This window comes from Jatropha curcas, chromosome 8 (assembly GCF_041381405.1).
Source record: "Jatropha curcas cultivar XTBG-Jc1 chromosome 8, XTBG_Jcur_1.0, whole genome shotgun sequence".
NCBI classification, from domain to species: domain Eukaryota; kingdom Viridiplantae; phylum Streptophyta; class Magnoliopsida; order Malpighiales; family Euphorbiaceae; genus Jatropha; species Jatropha curcas.
The window spans coordinates 2,489,394-2,508,615 of NC_143158.1; the positions used below are offsets into that span (position 1 = coordinate 2,489,394).

The 19,222-nt window shown below is 35.8% G+C and overlaps 3 protein-coding genes across 5 annotated transcripts; 1 reads left to right on the forward strand and 2 right to left on the reverse strand.

Moving 5' to 3' along the window:
- Positions 1-1,656: 1,656 nt before the first annotated feature.
- On the reverse strand, positions 1,657-6,547 carry LUT2 (Lycopene beta/epsilon cyclase protein). Of its 2 annotated transcripts, XM_012221559.3 has the most exons (12): positions 6,418-6,547; positions 6,000-6,332; positions 5,692-5,863; positions 5,323-5,458; positions 5,110-5,220; positions 4,907-5,009; positions 4,315-4,458; positions 4,121-4,228; positions 3,863-3,959; positions 3,649-3,777; positions 2,654-2,786; positions 1,657-2,004 (listed from the first exon to the last, which is right to left on the reverse strand). In XM_012221559.3, exons 2-12 carry the CDS (start codon positions 6,285-6,287, stop codon positions 1,839-1,841), a joined length of 1,587 nt encoding a protein of 528 aa, XP_012076949.1. In that variant the 5' UTR covers positions 6,288-6,332; positions 6,418-6,547; the 3' UTR covers positions 1,657-1,838. The 2 variants fall into 2 exon arrangements, with proteins under 2 accessions (XP_012076949.1, XP_089580992.1); XM_089724866.1 differs by having other exon boundaries at positions 6,000-6,505.
- Positions 6,548-6,680: 133 nt separating this feature from the next.
- LOC105637894 (telomere repeat-binding factor 4) lies at positions 6,681-9,667 on the forward strand. The gene is made up of 6 exons (XM_012221560.4): positions 6,681-6,981; positions 7,254-7,474; positions 7,666-7,750; positions 8,359-8,442; positions 8,999-9,278; positions 9,354-9,667. Exons 1-6 carry the CDS (start codon positions 6,832-6,834, stop codon positions 9,383-9,385), a joined length of 852 nt encoding a protein of 283 aa, XP_012076950.1. The 5' UTR covers positions 6,681-6,831; the 3' UTR covers positions 9,386-9,667.
- Positions 9,668-10,523: 856 nt separating this feature from the next.
- On the reverse strand, positions 10,524-12,700 carry NMT1 (myristoyl-CoA:protein N-myristoyltransferase). Of its 2 annotated transcripts, none has more exons than XM_012221562.4 (3): positions 12,458-12,700; positions 12,289-12,359; positions 10,524-12,111 (listed from the first exon to the last, which is right to left on the reverse strand). In XM_012221562.4, exon 3 carries the CDS (start codon positions 12,062-12,064, stop codon positions 10,748-10,750), a length of 1,317 nt encoding a protein of 438 aa, XP_012076952.1. In that variant the 5' UTR covers positions 12,065-12,111; positions 12,289-12,359; positions 12,458-12,700; the 3' UTR covers positions 10,524-10,747. The 2 variants fall into 2 exon arrangements, with proteins under 2 accessions (XP_012076952.1, XP_012076951.1); XM_012221561.4 differs by having other exon boundaries at positions 10,524-12,120.
- Positions 12,701-19,222: the final 6,522 nt, after the last annotated feature.

The following is a 19,222-nucleotide window of genomic DNA, read 5'->3' on the forward strand; positions in this document are numbered from 1 at the left end:
AACTTATAAAAGCATTTTATTCATGTTTAAAAGAATATAATTACCACATCTAGAATTACGATTAATCGCCAAAGCATGCTCTTTGCAGGAAGGAAGCAACGAACAACCCATGAACGCTTGCAGCAATATTTACTCCTAAAAAGGCCCTGCATATATACATAACTAGCTTCTGCTAGTTGATTTAGAAATATATGCATATATGAAGAAGATGAAAGCAACTTACTTGAAGAACATGAGGTCCTTGTAAGCTGCTTTGATTTGGTCCATTTGGATGTTGGTGTTAGGGTGATAAATAGTTACTGTTCGCGGCTTATGGCCATTACAATGGTTGCAGAAACACTTGCACCGAAAGCTAATAGTTTCAACACTCTAGCTGTAGTTATTACAGATGGTGGTACATCTAGATCAGGCATGTCTTTTTCTCTGCAATTCAAAATGCACTTCATTATTAAAACCTAATTTCCTATCCAACGCATATAGTGGTAATCATATCTAGAATAGAAAATAAAACTCAGAAACGAAATATATACCTGACCAGATTGAACACGATGAAGAAGCTTTAGTGGCCGGCCTCCGCAGATAATCCTATGTGCAAAAACTGAAATTAGTGTTTCTGTTTAATCAATCACAGCAAGAAAAAGTATGTAGATTTAATCATTGAGTTTATAGATTTCAGTACCTTCTTCGAAAAGTTTTGATTTTCCCTCAATCTTTTGCAAAATGTTCGGTTCTTTCCTTTTAGGGACATTAATTAAGGGACAGTCAATTTCACAGGCATTCTTCTGTTTTTTTTTTTAGTTCTATTTCCATTTCTTGATAGTAACGGTGATTATTAAGGTAGCCAAATGCGAAAAATGTGTGCTGCTTCTGACATATAAGGAGAAAGGGATATGCTTTGATTTCATCTGCAGATAGTATTGAAGAAAGGGATGGCTCAGTTCAGTTCGGTCGAACCGAATGCTCAATCCACTCCTATGTCCAAACTTATCATCTGGAGAGCTTAATACTGCTTGTTGTCGAGACTCAAGACTCATTTTCTCCCGTCCCCCGCAAATTGCCGATCACAACACCAACGATCCGTTTTAAAACCGGGTTTGAGATTTGCAATTTGCGGAGCTAATAGGAAAAGTTGCTTTTCAGCATATTCAGAACGGTAATTTAGTTCAAAGAGTAGATATAAATTAACTAAAGATTAAAGAAGAAAGAAGAAAACATGGAGCCATCAAGCTGAGCATCGTTTCAAAACGCCAACAACAAAGTCACAGTACTGTCGTTTAACTAGTTCGATCAATTTAATTGGAAAGTCACGTCGTGGCCCAAGCCCAACAACACGGCCCAAATTCAAGAAGATTTGTATTTAAATCCAGTAAGACAGTGTTCATAGCGGCCCATTCATTTGCTAGAGCAACTGGTTCTATGTCTCTCTAATGAGATAAAGTAGAGAACTACTCCCCCACTATACCCAAGGACCCCAACGAGGTTATCCTTTTTTTTTTAATTTTTTTGAATGAATAAATAGAATACATTGAATAATTTATCTATTTTAACATATTTAGAGCCCTAATTGATGTGAAGTAAGTTCTTCCTTTTCTGATATTGTATGTTCAATTGGAATGACAAATTCTTATGACTGCTAGAGACGATCATAGATGCATGTTGAGCAATGGAGTATAGGCAACATTGTTGCCATTATCTTTAAGCTAAGTGATACAATTATATAAACAAAATATGTATATACAAGTACCTAGTGTTACATTTATTAGGGGATTCCTCGTGTTTCTAAACTGGCAATTCAAAATTTAGAGCCAAACGAGGGAAGAAATAGAAAAGATGGGGGACTACACTGTAAGGTAAGTTCTTATCATAGTTGCTCCAGTTGGATCAGAAAGTAGATGCCTAACAAGGCACATCCTCATATCATTTGGTGCAATAACAAACATATAGAAAGCAAATAGTATGAGATCAGCTGAGGACAGAGTGGAACCCAAGAATCCCTGCCACATCCTGCAGAAAGACACATAATCAACTATTATGTTTATCAGGAACTTGTTAAGATAGGAATGTCGCAGCAAGCATGTCTTGGTTGTCCATGATATGCTTATCAAAATTATCAGAATCACAGAAGCATTTTCAGTGGATTTTATTCTGCATAATCTCAACATTATGACAAAAAAAATGTTGGTTCCATCTAAGGCTTCAGCACCTAAATCATAACTTAACCATTATGGTACTGCTGCCACTACTAATTCTGTTATTCCCGTTTCTTTTGCTATTATTAAGTTGGCCTTCAAGAATAGCTTTTAAGGCATAGATATTTTTTAAATTTGATTAACTTTAAGTTTGACGCAAAATAAAACTTCTAAGTAATTTTACTTTTCACAAGCTATCATATTCTAGAATGCAATGACTGCTTGATCAAGAAAACAGCCAAGTCAAAAGCACTTAGTCTATGACATTGTATTTTTCCAGACTTATATCAAATATCTACACATATCAAGGATAATGTTTGCCAGAATAATTGCCACATCTTTATATTTCAAGATGCAAACCTTTGTCTAATTCGAGCTTCTATGTATAGGTATACACTGAAGGCATAGCAGTAGACAAAGATAAATGAAATAAGAATAAAGGTAAAAGGAGAAATAAACAGTACCAATTGGGTAAGCGGAAAAAAGTATGGAAGAATGTCCTAATGCCTTCAATATCCAGTTGCAGTATAAGTGCTAGTCCAAAGAGAAAGAAGGCCCTCTGCCGTTTCCTTTCTTGTGGCCAAAGAGCATTCCAAGCTGAGAAAAGTAACATATTTATCATAAACTAAATAAATAATTACAATCATTTTGATGTTATTGCTATGATTTAAACATGCAATAAATTATTTTGCAAAGTTCTCAGTATTGTTTTGTATGCATTTGGACTTGGTTTTCTTGGCTTGACTGTTACTTGTATTATTATGCATCAAATAGCAAATGTATGACTGCAAATTTCCAGTTCTTGTGCATGACCACAAGCTAATCTAATAGCATACTTGAATTGGCATGTTCCTAAATTCTTGAGTATTTCATACTTCTACATGCACCACGTGCAATTCATTTATCCTGAAAATTAACGATCCCTATGACTAGATATGAACAATATACAATAAATATACATTTATAAATGGGATACGTATGAACAGAAAATGTTTTCCTGCTGCAAGGGAAGCAGTAAAATATTTAAAACAAAAACATAACATAAGAAAATGATGCTGTTTGACAGCATTGCCCCTGACAGTACTTTTTCCCTTTTGGTTTCTAGTAATTACTTACTTTAATTGCTTGAAATAAAGGTAAGGGAATCTACATATTACATAAAGGGAGTAAAATCACAGTGAGCCATTTATTCTATCTTGTTGAGGAATGTGGACCAGAGAGTCTGTACATATCTAGTCCCAGAAGAAGCCATGACTGGTAGTGTTGAGGATTGGCCCCCAAGAAGTCTAGTAGTCTATTAAATTCAAATGGAAGTGCTTCATTTATGTTATGCAAAATACATAAACAATATGAGGTCATGTTTTGATTGTTGAATTTGTCATATTATATTTATGTTGATGCTTACTAATATTAATGCACAAATAATGTGTGCTTGCTGATATGCCGACACTTAACATACCTTGCATTGAGATATTTGCATTACTTATTTTATGAGTAAGCATGCTCTTGGAATGGCCCTGTTTCAATATATTTGCAATTACAGAAGCATAATTGGGAGCCTCTGACAATGATCTCACTACAGAATAGCCTGTTTGATAAAGCAAGATATAAATATTCTCCTTCAAATTTGAGATTCTTCAAGAAAATAAGTAGTATCTTTCTTCATTTCATACCTGTTGCTGGATGCACCATGCTAGCAGCAGCACCAAATGCAAGGTTCTTTTGCTCAGTATTAGGCAAGGAACCACCCACCGGAATATAAGACCATTCCTGCATGACGGATTCAATGACTATTGTCTCATGCACTCAAAGAAATGTAATATTATTAAATCTTAATTCATATTATATAAGCAAGAATGAGTTGTGCAAAAGCTGCATCCTAGCAGAAGAAATGCTGTTAAAGACCTGACAGTTTTGGTTATGAAGATTACCTCTTCATAAGTTTTTAGAATTCGGATTTGCATTGTCTCTAACCTTGACATTAGTTTTTTCTTTAACAAGTCAAATGGCATCGCATCTTTGGACGCCAAACAAGTTTCCTGCAGTTATGATCCAAAAACACTTCAGACATAAATTGTTCTAAGCAAAATCATATAATACCCAAAATAAGTACGTTTGAACAAACCTCAAAGAAAACTCTAGTTGGTGACATGGGCATGGCATAAAGAAATGTCGGGTATTCAGCCTCTAAACAGGGAACTTTTTGTTTAATATAATCCCTGTAGTCCATGAAGACCATCAGACTAGGATCATATGGATTGTTTTCCACCTGGAATTGAAAAATTAAAAATAAAATGGATTGTCAGAACTGGTTAACATTGCATTTCTAAACAATTTACAATTTCTGAAGTCCTCAATCTGTGTGCTATGAAAAGGATTACTAATTGTTCAAATTTGCATTCCAACACCAATACTTGCTAGAACTCAATTTCAGCTATGCCTCAATCACAATCTACAATATCAAAAAAGAAAAGGCAAACATCAACTGCTTTCTTCTGTCGTTTAAATTTATCTTAAAGTAAGCACAACAAGAAAGATCGGTGCATCATCTCCAATTAAAGTAAAAAGGGTCCTTTTAATAATTTTAAATATAGAGGGAAGAGGACAAAAGGAAGGCGAACAAAAAAAAGAAATATCAGCTCTACAAAGTAAAATTCAGCACAGTAAAAAAATTGAAAATTTATATAATTTATAGAACAGCGTATCCTAACTTGTACCTCAACCTCTACTCCATAAGCCGTTTGGACAGAAACCCTTGGACCTCCCACTTCATACTGCAGTAGTTTCCCTGAAGCTGCCCCAGATGCAACAGTAGCAAGCCTATAATAACAAATTAGAAACTTGGCTTTGGATGTAAACTTAAAATTAACTCCTAAGCACTATTATGAGAAGAGCTTAAACTAAGGATATCTCATTTTACCTGCATGGAACAACAATATCATGCTCACAAGCTACAAGGCTATGACCATTCGCAGCTTCAATAATTCTTTCCACCTTTGAGCTAAGATATGAAACACCTGACTCGACACACCTAGAGGAAATTAATATATAGATTATATATCTACAGAATCCCACATTTCAACACCAAATGAGATAAATTAAATATAAAATATTTATATACACACCCTCTTACCTCCTTAACAATTCTTCATGGAGCAAATGTCTACTTACTCGTCCATAGGCGCGGCCAATCAGAATGGGATCATCGTTGTCAAGATAAACTATGGTATCCTGCCATACATGCTCAATGCATCCGTCAAGTCCAAGACCTGAGAAATAAATTAAATTAAATTACTTGGATTTTAATGCTAATGCAAGGGGCAAACAAAATTATAAAGTTTTAAAAATGAGAAAAAGACACGGAAAGAGTATTATTATATAAGTTACAAAGAGACAAATTTCTATTTAAAAATTAGATAGAACAGAGAAAATTTAACATGACATTTATAAATGATATTGTGTAATCAAATGTGATAACTGAGATAGAGAAAAAAGTTATTACCTTTAAATTCATCCTCCCACACACCATAATTATTAGTAAAAGGAAGATCAGGACCAATAAGTCCAACACTTAATCCCAACTTAGCTGATTCTGCAGCAAGAGCAAGACCAGCTGGACCGCAACCAATCACCACCAAATCCAGTACATCATCTCCAATTGGTATCGGCGGCAACTGCACAGAGCCAAAAGCCAAAAAGAAGAATACTTGAACGAAGAAAACAAAATAAACGCCAAGTCGTTTTAAATTAAAACGAAAAAATGAAAATGAAAGTAACTTTACAGTTTACAGTCAAAGAGAGAAGGAAAACCTTATCGGCAAGTTTAGATTGTTTCTCCATGTCCTTATTCTGCTGCATTTCAACAAAAACAAGCTCGGAGCCGCCGGCCTTTATATAATCTTCCTCATCAGCGTATTCTTCTTTAATGGCCACACAACTTTCACTTCCTGCACTGCTTGCTCTCACTTGATACAAACGACTCCGTTTCTCTGAAATACCTACATGTTTACTTGTCCTCAGTATTCTCCTCCTTGTCCTTCCCGTAGGGAAAGAAAACACCGTCGTTGCTGCGAAGTTTCGAGCTCCGATACACTCCATTTTGGACTTTTTTTTCTTTCCTTGAAAAAGATTTTTTTTCTACAACTACAAAAAAAAAAAAAAGTAATGGGTTTAGGTTTCACGCCATTTCTATCGTTTGAAAATTTCGGCGAAGAAAAAAACTGAGGACCATATCATGCGTTCTTTGATGTCTGAGCTCCCTGTACAAACTGGAGTCTGAAACGTGAAAAGCTTTTCCTCTTCCTCAGAGAGTCTTGGCCCTTGCGGATAGGGAGCGATGATGACTTGGACGACTGTCATCCCAAAATACGCCACGTGGATGGGTGAGATTGGCACAGTGCTTGAAAAGTAATTCCAAATCAACAAAGCTGCTAGCGTGAGAGATGTCTCGAGAATGAGAAACGGTGCGTTTTATTTACGTAAACGACGTGATCGTTTTCAATTGCAAAATTTAGGGCTGACACATGAAAAACGGTTCCCGTTGCGTGTGGGTTGGGCGGTGACTGGTGACAGTGAATAAGGTTGCCATGAACGGACCTTGCTGCAGGATCAATAGGAACAATTGAAGGTTGCAGCGACAGAGATGGGGAATCCAAAGCAGAAATGGACTGCGGAGGAAGAAGAAGCACTAAGAGCAGGAGTGGCCAAACACGGAACTGGCAAGTGGAAAAACATCCAGAAAGACCCAGAGTTCAATCCTTTCCTCTTTGCCCGTTCCAACATCGATCTTAAGGTTTTCTATCTCCATCTTTAAATGTTTTAATTTTTGATTTGGAAAATCAGAAAGAAAACATCTTCTTTGGGTTGTCTTAAAGGGTAGAGCTATTATGGACAAACATGGTGTGAAAAGCTTTTGCCTTTTTATGATCAAACGTCTCCTTGGTTATTTTAAAAGCAATTTTAAGCTCCATGATTGGTAATTCGATTCTGTAATTGGAAAACGGAGGTGATATTTAAATGATGAAGTTGAAAAATCTTCAGCTGCTTTGTTGTTTGCTTTTGTAGGATAAATGGAGAAATATGAGTGTCAGTGCTGGCGGCCAAGGTCTAAGGGAGAAATCACGGACACAAAAACCAAAAGTGAATTCTGAGGAACCTGCTACTGCTGTGTCTTCTCCAGGTCCACTCACCATTGTACAGACTTCTGCTTCTGTTGCTCTTACTAAGTCTGATCCCGTTGTTGATGATTCTTCCAAAATCACAGTGGATGGGAAATCTGCTCCGAAGTATGCACTTAATTTCCTCCTCCCCTTGCTGTTTATATTTTAATTCCATCACATCACTACTTGTGCTTATGCTACACAAGTGAAGTATTGCTTTGTTGGTGCCCAATTACATTCCAATGCAGCAGAGACCCTTGTTTCTCCTTTTTCTCTGTTCAATGAGCTGTACTTGACAAAATTACTTGACTTGGTAGGTATAATGCAATGATTTTTGAAGCAATTTCAACTTTGAATAAGCAACACGGAGTAGACACTAGTGCTATTGTAGGCTACATTGAGGTATGAAGAAAGATTATGTTTTTTGACTTCTGTGTTGGTACCATGGAGAAGGCTATTATTTGTTATTATTGTAAAAAGCTGCATTAGTTTGTCAAATTTGATAATTTATGCTGTTCTATGATGATATAATCTTTATGGAGGCTGCTAATCATATTTTGTCCTGGTTCCCTTCAAGTATTGGACTAGAAGCGGAATTGTTTTAGTAAATTGCAAGTTCAGCCTGCATATGCACAAATTTTATCGTTAGATAATCTCTTTGTGAAAAATGTCCTCTCATACTTGTACTCCTGTGCCCTTTGGAGGCAGGCAGCCCAGAAAAAGTTACTGTGGGAAGTGACAGGCTTGAGGACATTTTTGTTGTGATTATAAAACATGAAATTATAAAGAAACAACCCTAATTCAATTTTTCTTTTTAGACTTGGTGACCATTCTATCAGTATTTAGTTGTCACTATAATTGCCACCTTTGATAATATTGAGATTTTACTAGTACTTCTGCTGCATTTGCATCTTATTTACTAAATTTTTCTTTTTAATTCCATGTCCTTTGTTGTGCTCTGAGTTTGATAAATATAAGAAGCGTGTTATTTTCTGGATTTATTCCTGCAGCAAAGGCAAGAGGTACCACAAAACTTTCGAAGGCAATTAAGTGCAAAGTTAAGAAGATTGGTTGCACAGGAAAAACTTGAAAAGGTGACTGAATTTTACTATTGCAATGTTCCTTCATTCTTGATTTGGCTTTGATATTCATACCTGGTTGTTGTACTGCTAAGTATATTTGTTCAAAATGCAAAATCAATTTTCCTCTTATATTTTTTCCAATTGCATTTGCTCTGTTCTGCTGTATCTTGCTGACTGCATTTTTGCATGGAAAAAAGACTGGGGAATGAAGATAGTGGCATGTGGTTATATGGGGAACTGCAATTTAGGCAGTTTCAAGTTAAAACGGTTCTAGGAACTGCCACCTTCCCCTCAAAAAATGAAAAAAATAAAAAAAGGGAAAAAGATACATATAATAGACAAAGAAGTAGCTTCTAGTAAAAAGTTGCAGCTAAATACTGCTGCTAAGAAGACCGATATATGTTTTCTTCCTTGTCCTTCCATAAATTGAAAGAAATCTGTCTCATTGTGTTTAAGAAACATAACAAGGGTGAGTGAGCAAACAAATTTTTGTAGAGGTAGTAGAAAGGAATCATGAATTCTAATTGGGAGGGCATACTGAATGGTTTTTTCTGTGATTAAAATGCAGGTAGAAAATTGTTACAAAATAAAGAATAGTCCCTCAATAGGAACGAAAATCCATACCCCAAAACAGAAAGACATCCAGCCTAGGCAATTACAGAGCATTGGTTGCATAACTACTGATGATACCGTGGAAGAAGCAGCAGTGGCAGCTGCATACAGAATTGCAGAGGCAGAAAATAAATCATTTGTTGCAGCTGAAGCAGTTAAGGAGGCAGAGAGAGTTTCCAAGTTGGCTGAAGATGCAGATTCACTTGTACAATTGGCCAAAGAGATATTAGAGAGATGTAAACTCAAATTCTGATCTTTTTTTTGTCTATTGCTTTTCCCCATTCTATTAATGTTTACTTGTAACCCTACAGGTTCACGAGGTGAGATCGTACTGATGGCATAAGATGCAAGATTTTTGCCTTACCAGATGAGAAATATGGCAACCATTCCAACTAGAGTGCATGCATGTAGATATTGCCTTTTCTCTTTTGATATTTTTGTCAGATCAAGCTAAATCAAATGGTTGTTTTGTAGTAATTATTGTCATGTAATGTAAGTTTTCGAGTAGGCTTAGTGATGGTGCTTTATAGACCGGAGATTTTGCCTTCTGAACATGGGCTTTGTGGTAATAGGTATGTGCACTTTGGCTCTTTCACTGCAAGACGAGACCCTTATTTTTCAGCCATTCACATTTGGATATTGGGGCACATTTTCATTAGTCGTCCCGGGATAGCATTCTATCATTCGTGAACATCAATTTGCAACACAAAAAGTGCTTTTCCTGTCTAAATTGATTAGATAATTTTTGCATTGCAAATTGAAGTTTAAGAGTGACAAACCTCGGCAAAGTAAAACTCGTTAAATTAAAATTGTGGGATTTTCTTCTATTCAGAAGCTTCAGCTAATCAACCGTTCTTATAACAGAATCTAACTTTTGTGGCTTGGGAGATTGGAACAATTGATTGGAATAGATCGAAGCTCGAAGCAGCCAACTAGTTATGCTTTATTTATTCAGTTTGCTGATTTTATTCTTCCTGATTCTTAGGCCTCAGTTGGCAAATACATCAATTTATGTTAGCACAGTTGTTTAACTTAAGAACCACACTAATTTGCATTGTTAATAATGCACGTTTAATGCAGTCATAACTCATAATTCCTTTCTTGACATGAAAGGCTAAAGGCTAAAGCTATCAATATTCAGTAGCAGAGAGCAACAGAAGAGAGAGAGCTGCTAGGGATATTTGTGAGCTTCCACTCCCCTGCTCGCCAGAAGATATGAACTCGGGAATTCATGGATTATGGCCTAAGATCTGCTACTATGAGTTAAAACCAATAAGAACACTGCTTGACAGGCCATGATTCTTAGATCAACACATATTCCACGAACCATAAGCAAACCAAAAAATAAGTAAATTTACATATAGAACCAAAAAAAAAAAAAAAAAAAAAAAACAGAGCTCATGTATGTCTAAATAAAGTGGATTCCAGCGAATTAAGCAAATAATCATGCTGTCCAAGTGCACGGAATTATGCAGGAAAAATGAGAGAGCAAAATCAAGAATCAGATAACAATTGGAATGGCTAACCAAATCGAAAATTGTCTCCACATCTCAGGCTTTATAAAACCACAGAACCACTCTCTCAAATACACTTCAAAAATCTCATTCTATGCTGCTGCTCTGGGGGAAAAAAGTTAAAAATAAATGTAACCCACATACCTTTTAAATAAAAAGAAACCACAGTGTGGACCTTCAGAAGTATGAAACTACAAGAGTACAAGCCCAAGTTCTGTCGGTGTCAAAGCATTTCGTATGCGATAATTGTAAAGATAATAGTGAAGTTGCCCATCACCTGGTCCAAATTTCAGCTCTTTCAGGAAAGACTGATTTTCCATAACATCTAATGCATTAAAAACATCAAAATCCTTTTGCCTGGCAACAATAAGCGCATCATTCATCAACTGAAGCAGTGGAGTCTTAGTGGCAACATTATAATATGAATAAGCAGCTTTCAAAGTCGAGTAATTCTGGTTGCCAAGGATGGATGATGGAAGAGTGTAGAAGCTGCAGAAGTCAGTAATCTCGTGAGTCTGTGGGCTCTCAACTAAGAAACTATCAACCACACTGTCAGTTGGAAGAAGCCAATGTTCCACATCATCCTCATCAAAATCTGGGGCAACAACAAACTGGCTCAAGTAGTTTCTAAGCAAACGTGAAACAGCAGGTACATCACGAAGCTCCATTTTTCTAAACCCAGGAGTAACAGGTGAATCCGGTAACCTGTAAAGTTTTATTGTTCTGCTCATGGTCATCCTTGCCCCCAGCCTAGAGAAGCCAACATCAATAAGCTTCTTTGGGTTCAAAGACCTATGCCAATACTGACAAGTAGTTATTGGTGTTGGAAGAACCACTCCAGCAGTGTAAGCCGCCTGCCAAATATTCTCCAAATGAACCCTTCTAGTAACTTCCTTAATCATAACAGGAGCAAGTCTCTTTGATCTGAGCTTCTTATGCACACATAAGAAATTGATCTCGGCCATTTTCACAACTTCATCACGCACCCTAATCCTTGCAGGTACACCAGTTATAAACGCAACCAGCTTCTTTGAAGCTTTGGCACGAACACCAATGTGCCAGCTCCGATAATAGCCGGGTGGGCGCAGAGCCCACCGAAGGAACTCCTTAGAGTAATTGAACCTAAACATGTTCTCATCATCCTCAACATAGTTGTTCTTCAAGAGATTGTAAACCTCATTGCAAGTCTCTTCGGAGTCCATGTCACAAGTGGTCCATTCATATGGGCTAGGGAGATTGTAAGGTTCTTGTTTGACTTCAGACAATGGGGTTGGAGGTTCAATAGGGCCCTCAGGCAAACTCGAGTCCCCAACATCCTTGAATTGACCTACTGGTTGGGTTTCCCAAAATTTGTGTTTCTTGCCTGTAGAAATTGAGTCCTGGATCGTACGGACTATTGTTTCCAGTGTGCTGTTGTTATCATCCTTGACTATTGATTTTTTCTCAGAATCATGATCTGGGTTTTCTTTAGGAGACCCAGGCTGTGATTTACTACTGCTATCCTCCATGCCAATAAATCAAATTTCAACAGAAACTATATATTGAGGAGAATTATCTGAATCCCCTATCAAATAAAAATAAAATAGAACTTGTTAATGTCGTAAAATGCACCTGAGGAAATCAAAAACCTAAACATAACAGCGCTGAAAGGGAATATAGCAAAGTAAACCAGGCAAAACAATTCCAAAAAGAATCTAGCCACAAGCTAAATCACGTAAAAGAAAGCAACTACCTATTGTAATTTAACTCGTCTTGGAACTTAGATTCGGCGCTTTTCAATTTTTGTATGATCTATTCCTCCTCCTATAAGAACCATAGCCAAAAAAAGGATTCCCATAAACGACATTAAAATCGAAAAAACTAATAGATCTAGAGAAAGAAAAATCAAAAGGATTACTCACAGCTTCAGTGGATAAGCTTTCGCAGGACTGGACGTTAGCGACAGATATTGAAATATTCCGATGGTTTTGACACGACTGAAGTAAAGTAAATAATCAGATCCTCAAAGACAGTCCTGCAGACATTGGGAAAGAGAAGAGAAATTGAGTGGGCGGCGTATTGGAATTGCTTTTGGGGCTGCAAAGGAAACTGTTTTTAACCCAATGCCCTTGCCTCTGTGCAAAAAGGGCATGAGGCTGAAGTTTCCCTTAAATTTAAACGCTATATATAATTTTTTTATTATTATTATCGTTCTAATTTTACTAAATAAATGAAAATGTTTTTCATAAATGGTCCCTCGACTTTCATTTATTACTGTCCGAACCACGTGATGTTTGCAAATTGATAGGTTTGCGTTTGCGCCTTTTTCTTTTTTCATTGAATTTGCCCAATGTTTTCGGAACCGGATCAAGAATCGAACCAGCACCATTATTGCTCCAAGATCAGATCGGATTGAATCTAATAGATCAAAGTGGCACTGCGGGTAGATAATATAGCTCAGTGAAAAGACCAATCAGATAATTACCTACCTGATTGGCAAATTTTTTTTTTAATTTTAACATTTTTCATATAAGTATATATACATCTTTGGAGTGCAACAAAAATTATTTCAAAAATAGTTAACATATATAGTATATTATTCTCATCAAATATTCATCCTATATAATAAAATAATATGTCTATATATATATATATATATATATATAACTTTTTAACTTATAATTGTCAAACTTCAAATCAAATAAGAATTCAATATTTATAAATTCAGATTATGTTGTTTAATTCAAGTTGAAAGTTCAAATTTAAAAAAAAAAAAAAATTAATTAGTATTTTATTTTGTTTCTGACTGAGTCCGCATTAATATCTTTGAAATAATTTTGCTCATGCAAGTGATTTTACTTTTAGGTCTATTTTCGTCGGTTTCAGTACGAGTAGTGTTAAGTAAAGCAGCTTAAAAAAGTTTATATATAACTCTTCTAAATTCTAAAAAAGAATTATTTATGAAAAATATTTTTGTCGTTAGTAAATGAATGCCGCCGATGCCAGCCGGAGACAGCGACTCATTGAGGAGAGGATACAAAACCTACTCAGTAAGTTAGCGGAGTACGTACTTTGTTCTGTTTTCGTCTTTGAACTTTCTCCGTTTTCATCAACAATGCCTCTTGATTGAAGAAACATGAGAATAAAATTTAATAATATTCCTGGTAAGGATAATCATTGCTTTTGTCATTTCAACAAAACTTCAGTCTATTCAATATAAAAGATATGTAAGTTTCTAATAAATTAGAGAAAATGAAAAAAGTCATTTGATTTTATATCTCCAACAAAAAAGCTGACTGATAGTGCTGTGCAATTCCTTCAGAATTTTAAACGTTTCATTGCTATGACTTCACATCAAGCTCAATTAGTGGAATCAAAGCAACCAAGTTTGTTAATTAAATGGAGGAATCAAATAAGAAAAAAATACCTTACTAGAGCAAAATATTAGTCTGAAAAGGGCATGAAAAAAGAATACAGCAACTTATTTTAATAAAAAAATTCACCAGTACAGTTTCGAAAAAAGAAAAATCAACCGGACAGACTGATGTAATGAAGAATTAGCAAACATATGCTCTGGAAGGACTCACACTAGGACAAGCAGTAAAGAAAAATTTCAGTAAACAACAGACCAAACGTAGAATTAACACACTATGCTGCTATCCCCAAATCCACAAAGAAAAGATTCTGTACACACTTCTTTTATTTAAAATGTCTGATTTTTAGGCCCCAAAGGAACAGACTTAATTGCAGCCTAAAAATCAACTTGCACATACACACAGATAGCTAGATCATTGATACAGATAGGTACTTACGTATTGACGTTAGCAATCACAGAGAAGCCTTTGCCGGCCATATATAAGAGGTGAAATGTTTTCCACGAATCAAACAAAGTTCAAACAGAGAAATTTAGAGTAAAGGAGGCTCAGATCAGATATGCCTATGTATAAGACAAGATAGGAACACCATGGCTGCATCCAAGAGCTGGCAGGAAGTGAGGGAAAACCCTTACTCCTCTGATTGCCAAAGGCTGCCATGCCAAAAGAAATAATGTGTTTCTCTTTTTTTGGTCACTAAATGCATTATCAAACCCTCATTGCTATTATTATTAATGTTATTGTCAACGTAATCATCATCATCATCATCATCATCATCATATAAAGGGCTGTTGTAGGATGTGAAATCACCAGCTCCGCTACCCATTTGAGAGGCAGAGTCAACCACCCTGAAACCATCCACCTCTCTGAGAGCAAAACCTCAATCTTAAACTAATGAGCTAAAATTTACACCGAATCATCATTGCCTCATTTGCTGTTGTTATCAACATAATCATTTTCACCATCAGCATATTCAGGGCTGTTGGTAACATAAGATATGAAATCACCTGAAACCATCCAACTTTCTAAGAGCAAATACCACATTCTTAAACAAATAAGCTAAAATTTCCACTCCATAAAAAGAGAGGAAAAAAAAAGGAATGGAAAGAGAAACGGAGCTCAGGACTTAGGTATTAAAAATAGTAGATAAAAAGAGAGGAAAAAAAAAAGGAATGGAAAGAGAAACGGAGCTCAGGACTTAGGTATTAAAAATAGTAGATAAAAAGAGAGGAAAAAAAAAAGGAATGGAAAGAGAAACGGAGCTCAGGACTTAGGTATTAAAAATAGTAGAATGGTCACAGCAAGGATGAAGATCAAAGCAAGAAGAATATAGTGGGATTTACAATTAAATATGGTAAATTTTAGTCAGTCTATAATGTGACAACTGAACGGATGTAAAGTGAGTTTTTCAAACTGAGACTTATGAGAGTGAAGAAAATGTATGAGAAGCGCTCACTGTCGCTATTTTAGACAACACCAAATATTTTTCTAAATACTTGATCATAATGCTTTTAAATTAAGACACCAAGCTATAACCAATACCGCATATAATTTATTAGCAAAAGTAACCATCGAATACGTTTTCCTCGTTCTAACTAAAAGATTAAAAAAAATTAACAAGCAAAAAGTATCTACATGTTTTTCCTGGGTTTGATTGATACATTAATGACATAAAGGGTGATCCCTGCTTAAGCAATTCTTCATTACTTGACAGTATAAATCCCTTGCATTGTGATTGTTGACATTTCACCTCTAAGCTTAAATTGAGAGTTCTTGACCCATAGACTAAAATTGACAATCACAATCTATGGTTCTAAAAAACAGTTCAACATAATATCTCACTCACAAAGGAAGATTGAGAAACAGAAATTAAAATTAAGCCAAACTTTGTTCACATTCCAACAATGTTCAGCAAATGTTAAAACTCAATTCTACCTTGGTTTAAGCATATAAAAGGAGGCTCAGATTCGCCTTTTTCCAAACAGAAAAGTGAACAGGAAAACCTCACCCTTTGCTTGAAATATTTTCCGGAAAACAAACAGAGCCCAAACAGAGAAATGCACAGAAACGGAGGTTCAGATCAGATATGCATTTGAATCAAACAAGAAAGTAACACCACCACATCATGGCTGCAGCCAAGAGCTACCAGGAAAAGGAGGGAAACCCACATTCCAGCGACTCCAAAGGCTACCCCGCCAGAAGAATGATGTTTATATTCTAGTCTGATTCTATAACACTGATATATCATCATAGCCTCATTACTTTACCTTCATAAACCTTCCATCATATCATCTCATCCTTGGTCAAAGTACAAAGTTAGGGGTGAATTTATGTATTCGGCCTCTCTGTACATACGAGGGAAGATGGCTGTTGGCAAAATAAGAAGACAAATCACGGGCTCCCCTGCTTATCAAAGAGGTGAACTCAACCACCCTGAAACCTTCCACCTCAGTGGAGCAAAACCTCATTCTTAAACCAATGAGCTACGATGTAGTTGAAAAAAAAAAAAAAGAAAAAAAGAAGAGATGAAATGAGGCTCAGATTCGCCTTTAATCAAACAATAAAAGGAACAGAGTGACTGTGGCTGCAAAAATGGAGCTCTCTACAAAGAACATATCCACATTGCCCCGCCAAACCATCAAATTGTTCTTTATTGTTAACTTCTTGCACTCGAGAAAAATGAAAATCATCATAGCCTCAGCAACAACAGAACCTCCACAGAGAAGATTATGTACTGCTGTAATGTAGATCAAACCTCGGGGACGAAATAATAATTTACCCAAAAATATATAAACACATACATACACATATACGCAAGAGCGGTTGATTCATAAAACGACGGTGAAATCATCGGCTCCGCAGTCGTTCAGAGAGCAGAGCAACTGCCAAACTCAACAGTCTCTCTGAGAGCAAAGCCTCATTCAGAAGAGTGCTTGATGCTGCTTTGCATCTTCTTGCATTTTATTGTTGGCTAGACTTCTCTTTACCCTTTCGAGTAAACCGAGTCCCGAGGCCGACGGTATCTTTCATCTTTGGTCATTGTAATTTTGTTTATTTATTTGTCGGCAAAATCGAAGATTTGGGTCCCTTTCATCAAAAATATTCTCAGTACTTTTTGATTTTTCAATGTCTAATTTTGAAGAATACTTATATTTCATGTTAATTAGTTATTGTAGAAATCTTCATTACATCAACACTCATGTTTATATGTATGATATCTTATATTTTCATATAAAAATATTTTAATATTACAATCAAAATTTAAAAAAATACCTCAAAATATTTTCCTAAAAAGGGATAAAGCCAGCTCATTCGGTAGGACTGAGCAATTATTAAAAACTCACCGAAAACTCAAAACCGAATCAACCTGAGCAACTTGGATTCAATTCAATTCAACAGGAACAGTTCGAATTCGGATCACCAAATTTCTTTTTCAACATTTAAAATGGTAAAATATTAGCAGAACGAACCAAATGATCCAAATCAAATCAGTTTAGCTATTTTCCTGGTTTGCTTCGTTTCAACTGCACACATTCGTTTTTCAGTTTTCAATCGATTTGATTTGAAAACAGAACCGGCCGATGCACACGAGCAAGGGAGAGAAACAAGAATTTTTATATTCTGGTATACATTATAGTTATCCGAAACGATAGCCACCTTGCATCCTTCATTCCCAGAAAGATGAAAAAAATAATTTCTCATTTGTTTTCTCCACATCGAAACAACTTTTCCAGTAAACTAAAGAAAGCAAAATAAAAATATTCTTCAAACATTTATATTAAACAAGTTCAGAAGAATATTTATATTCAACAAGGTTTTAACCAACAAATAAATATGGAATCATCTCATTGTACCAAATACTACTCATCCAGATTTGGCTTCATATCAAATGACAGAAGGATCTTCTACAACCAGAAAAAGTTACAGCATGCTGAACTAGTTGAACAAGAACTGAATTCAATTATCATCCGGTTTCCGCTTGATCGAGCATATTTACCAAAGCTATCCTTCTTGGGAGCTTGACTGGCAGTTTCAAGCTGAAAGAAATCACGAGGGTTCTTACATATAAGAGCTACAAATGAGTTACATGTGTAGCAACAAATTATTGCATAGAATTTATTTTTCCCCTTATGGTTACAACTCCAAGCGGAAGATTGATCATCCAGCTAAAAATTAATCACTCTAGGCCAAAAAACACAAATCCTATCAGCTTCGAGGATGCTCTACTGACATTAGAAGGCACATCCAAAACTTGCAACTCTCGAGGCTTAAAACCAAAAAATATTAAATTAAATATAACTCTAATGATGACCTTATACGAACACAGTTTTTGTTTTATAAGTCTTTTAAAGTTTCCTAAAATTCAAACAAATACAGTCAATAGGCAATTTTCCAAAAACTATTCCATAAACTCCAGCTGAATGTGAAGGAAAACAAACAGCAATTTTAAAAAACTAGAAATTGATATGACAGTGACGCCAAAACATAGTGGAACAAGAATGCAGCTCTGCCATATCATTACCCTTGGCAGACATTCCAAGACCACGATGCTACTCCATGAATTAACACCAGCACAAAATAAGCCAGAGCAACGAAATACTTCATAAAGCAGACTTTCATGTGTAGTTAAGCTTTAGCAGCTTGCATCCAATCATGGACACTCAAACAACTACCAAACTAATTCCCCTTCGGCATCATGCTAGCAATGAAAGCAATAAATGACCAACATAAGAACATTCAAAATCAAGGGCAAGGGTGAAAAGGAATTAAGAATGGCCACATACTAGTAAGCAGCAGCAAAGAATTTCCTATATCACATGGGTACCACATAAAACTCATCAAGAAAACAAGAAAAATGCAAGGGTAAGCAGGCAGTCAATAGTTGTCAAAAATACAAGTTTGGGGCAGTAGGCCATAACACTATCAAGGAAGTTATAATTATTTTAAAATGTGCAATATAAAGTTGATAAAAAGGCCAAAAGTGTACAAATCACACACGGTAGGAACCAAAAATGGAAGTGAAAGAGAAAATGAATCCAGAAATTGTTTTCAAAACAATGATAATAACTTTAATTTCGTGGTTGACCTTCTTCCTCTCCCATACCCACAGAACAAAATTGAAATTCTCGGGGCAACATATTAAAAAACATGTCACATGATTTATGTAAAGAAACCATGAAAAACACATTTTCAAGAAGGTTAACAAGACAGTAAAAGAAGGCTCAGATTCTCATTTTACCCGACAGAAAGGCCCAGGTACTGCAAATGAATTCCAAAGAATTCATCTTTAATTTCAAATTTCATGTTTGGTAT

Excerpts from the sequence above, each read along its gene's own strand:
- NMT1 (XM_012221562.4), bottom strand. The coding sequence starts at position 12,064 with ATGGAGGATAGCAGTAGTAAATCACAGCCTGGGTCTCCTAAAGAAAAC.
- LUT2 (XM_012221559.3), bottom strand. The coding sequence starts at position 6,287 with ATGGAGTGTATCGGAGCTCGAAACTTCGCAGCAACGACGGTGTTTTCT. Across the intron at positions 5,010-5,109 it reads GATATTGTTGTTCCATGCAG|GCTTGCTACTGTTGCATCTG; the intron begins GTAAAATGAGAT and ends TTGTTATTATAG. Across the intron at positions 4,459-4,906 it reads CTTATGGAGTAGAGGTTGAG|GTGGAAAACAATCCATATGA; the intron begins GTACAAGTTAGG and ends TTTCAATTCCAG.
- LOC105637894 (XM_012221560.4), top strand. The coding sequence starts at position 6,832 with ATGGGGAATCCAAAGCAGAAATGGACTGCGGAGGAAGAAGAAGCACTA. Across the intron at positions 7,475-7,665 it reads GATGGGAAATCTGCTCCGAA|GTATAATGCAATGATTTTTG; the intron begins GTATGCACTTAA and ends TTGACTTGGTAG. Across the intron at positions 8,443-8,998 it reads CACAGGAAAAACTTGAAAAG|GTAGAAAATTGTTACAAAAT; the intron begins GTGACTGAATTT and ends ATTAAAATGCAG.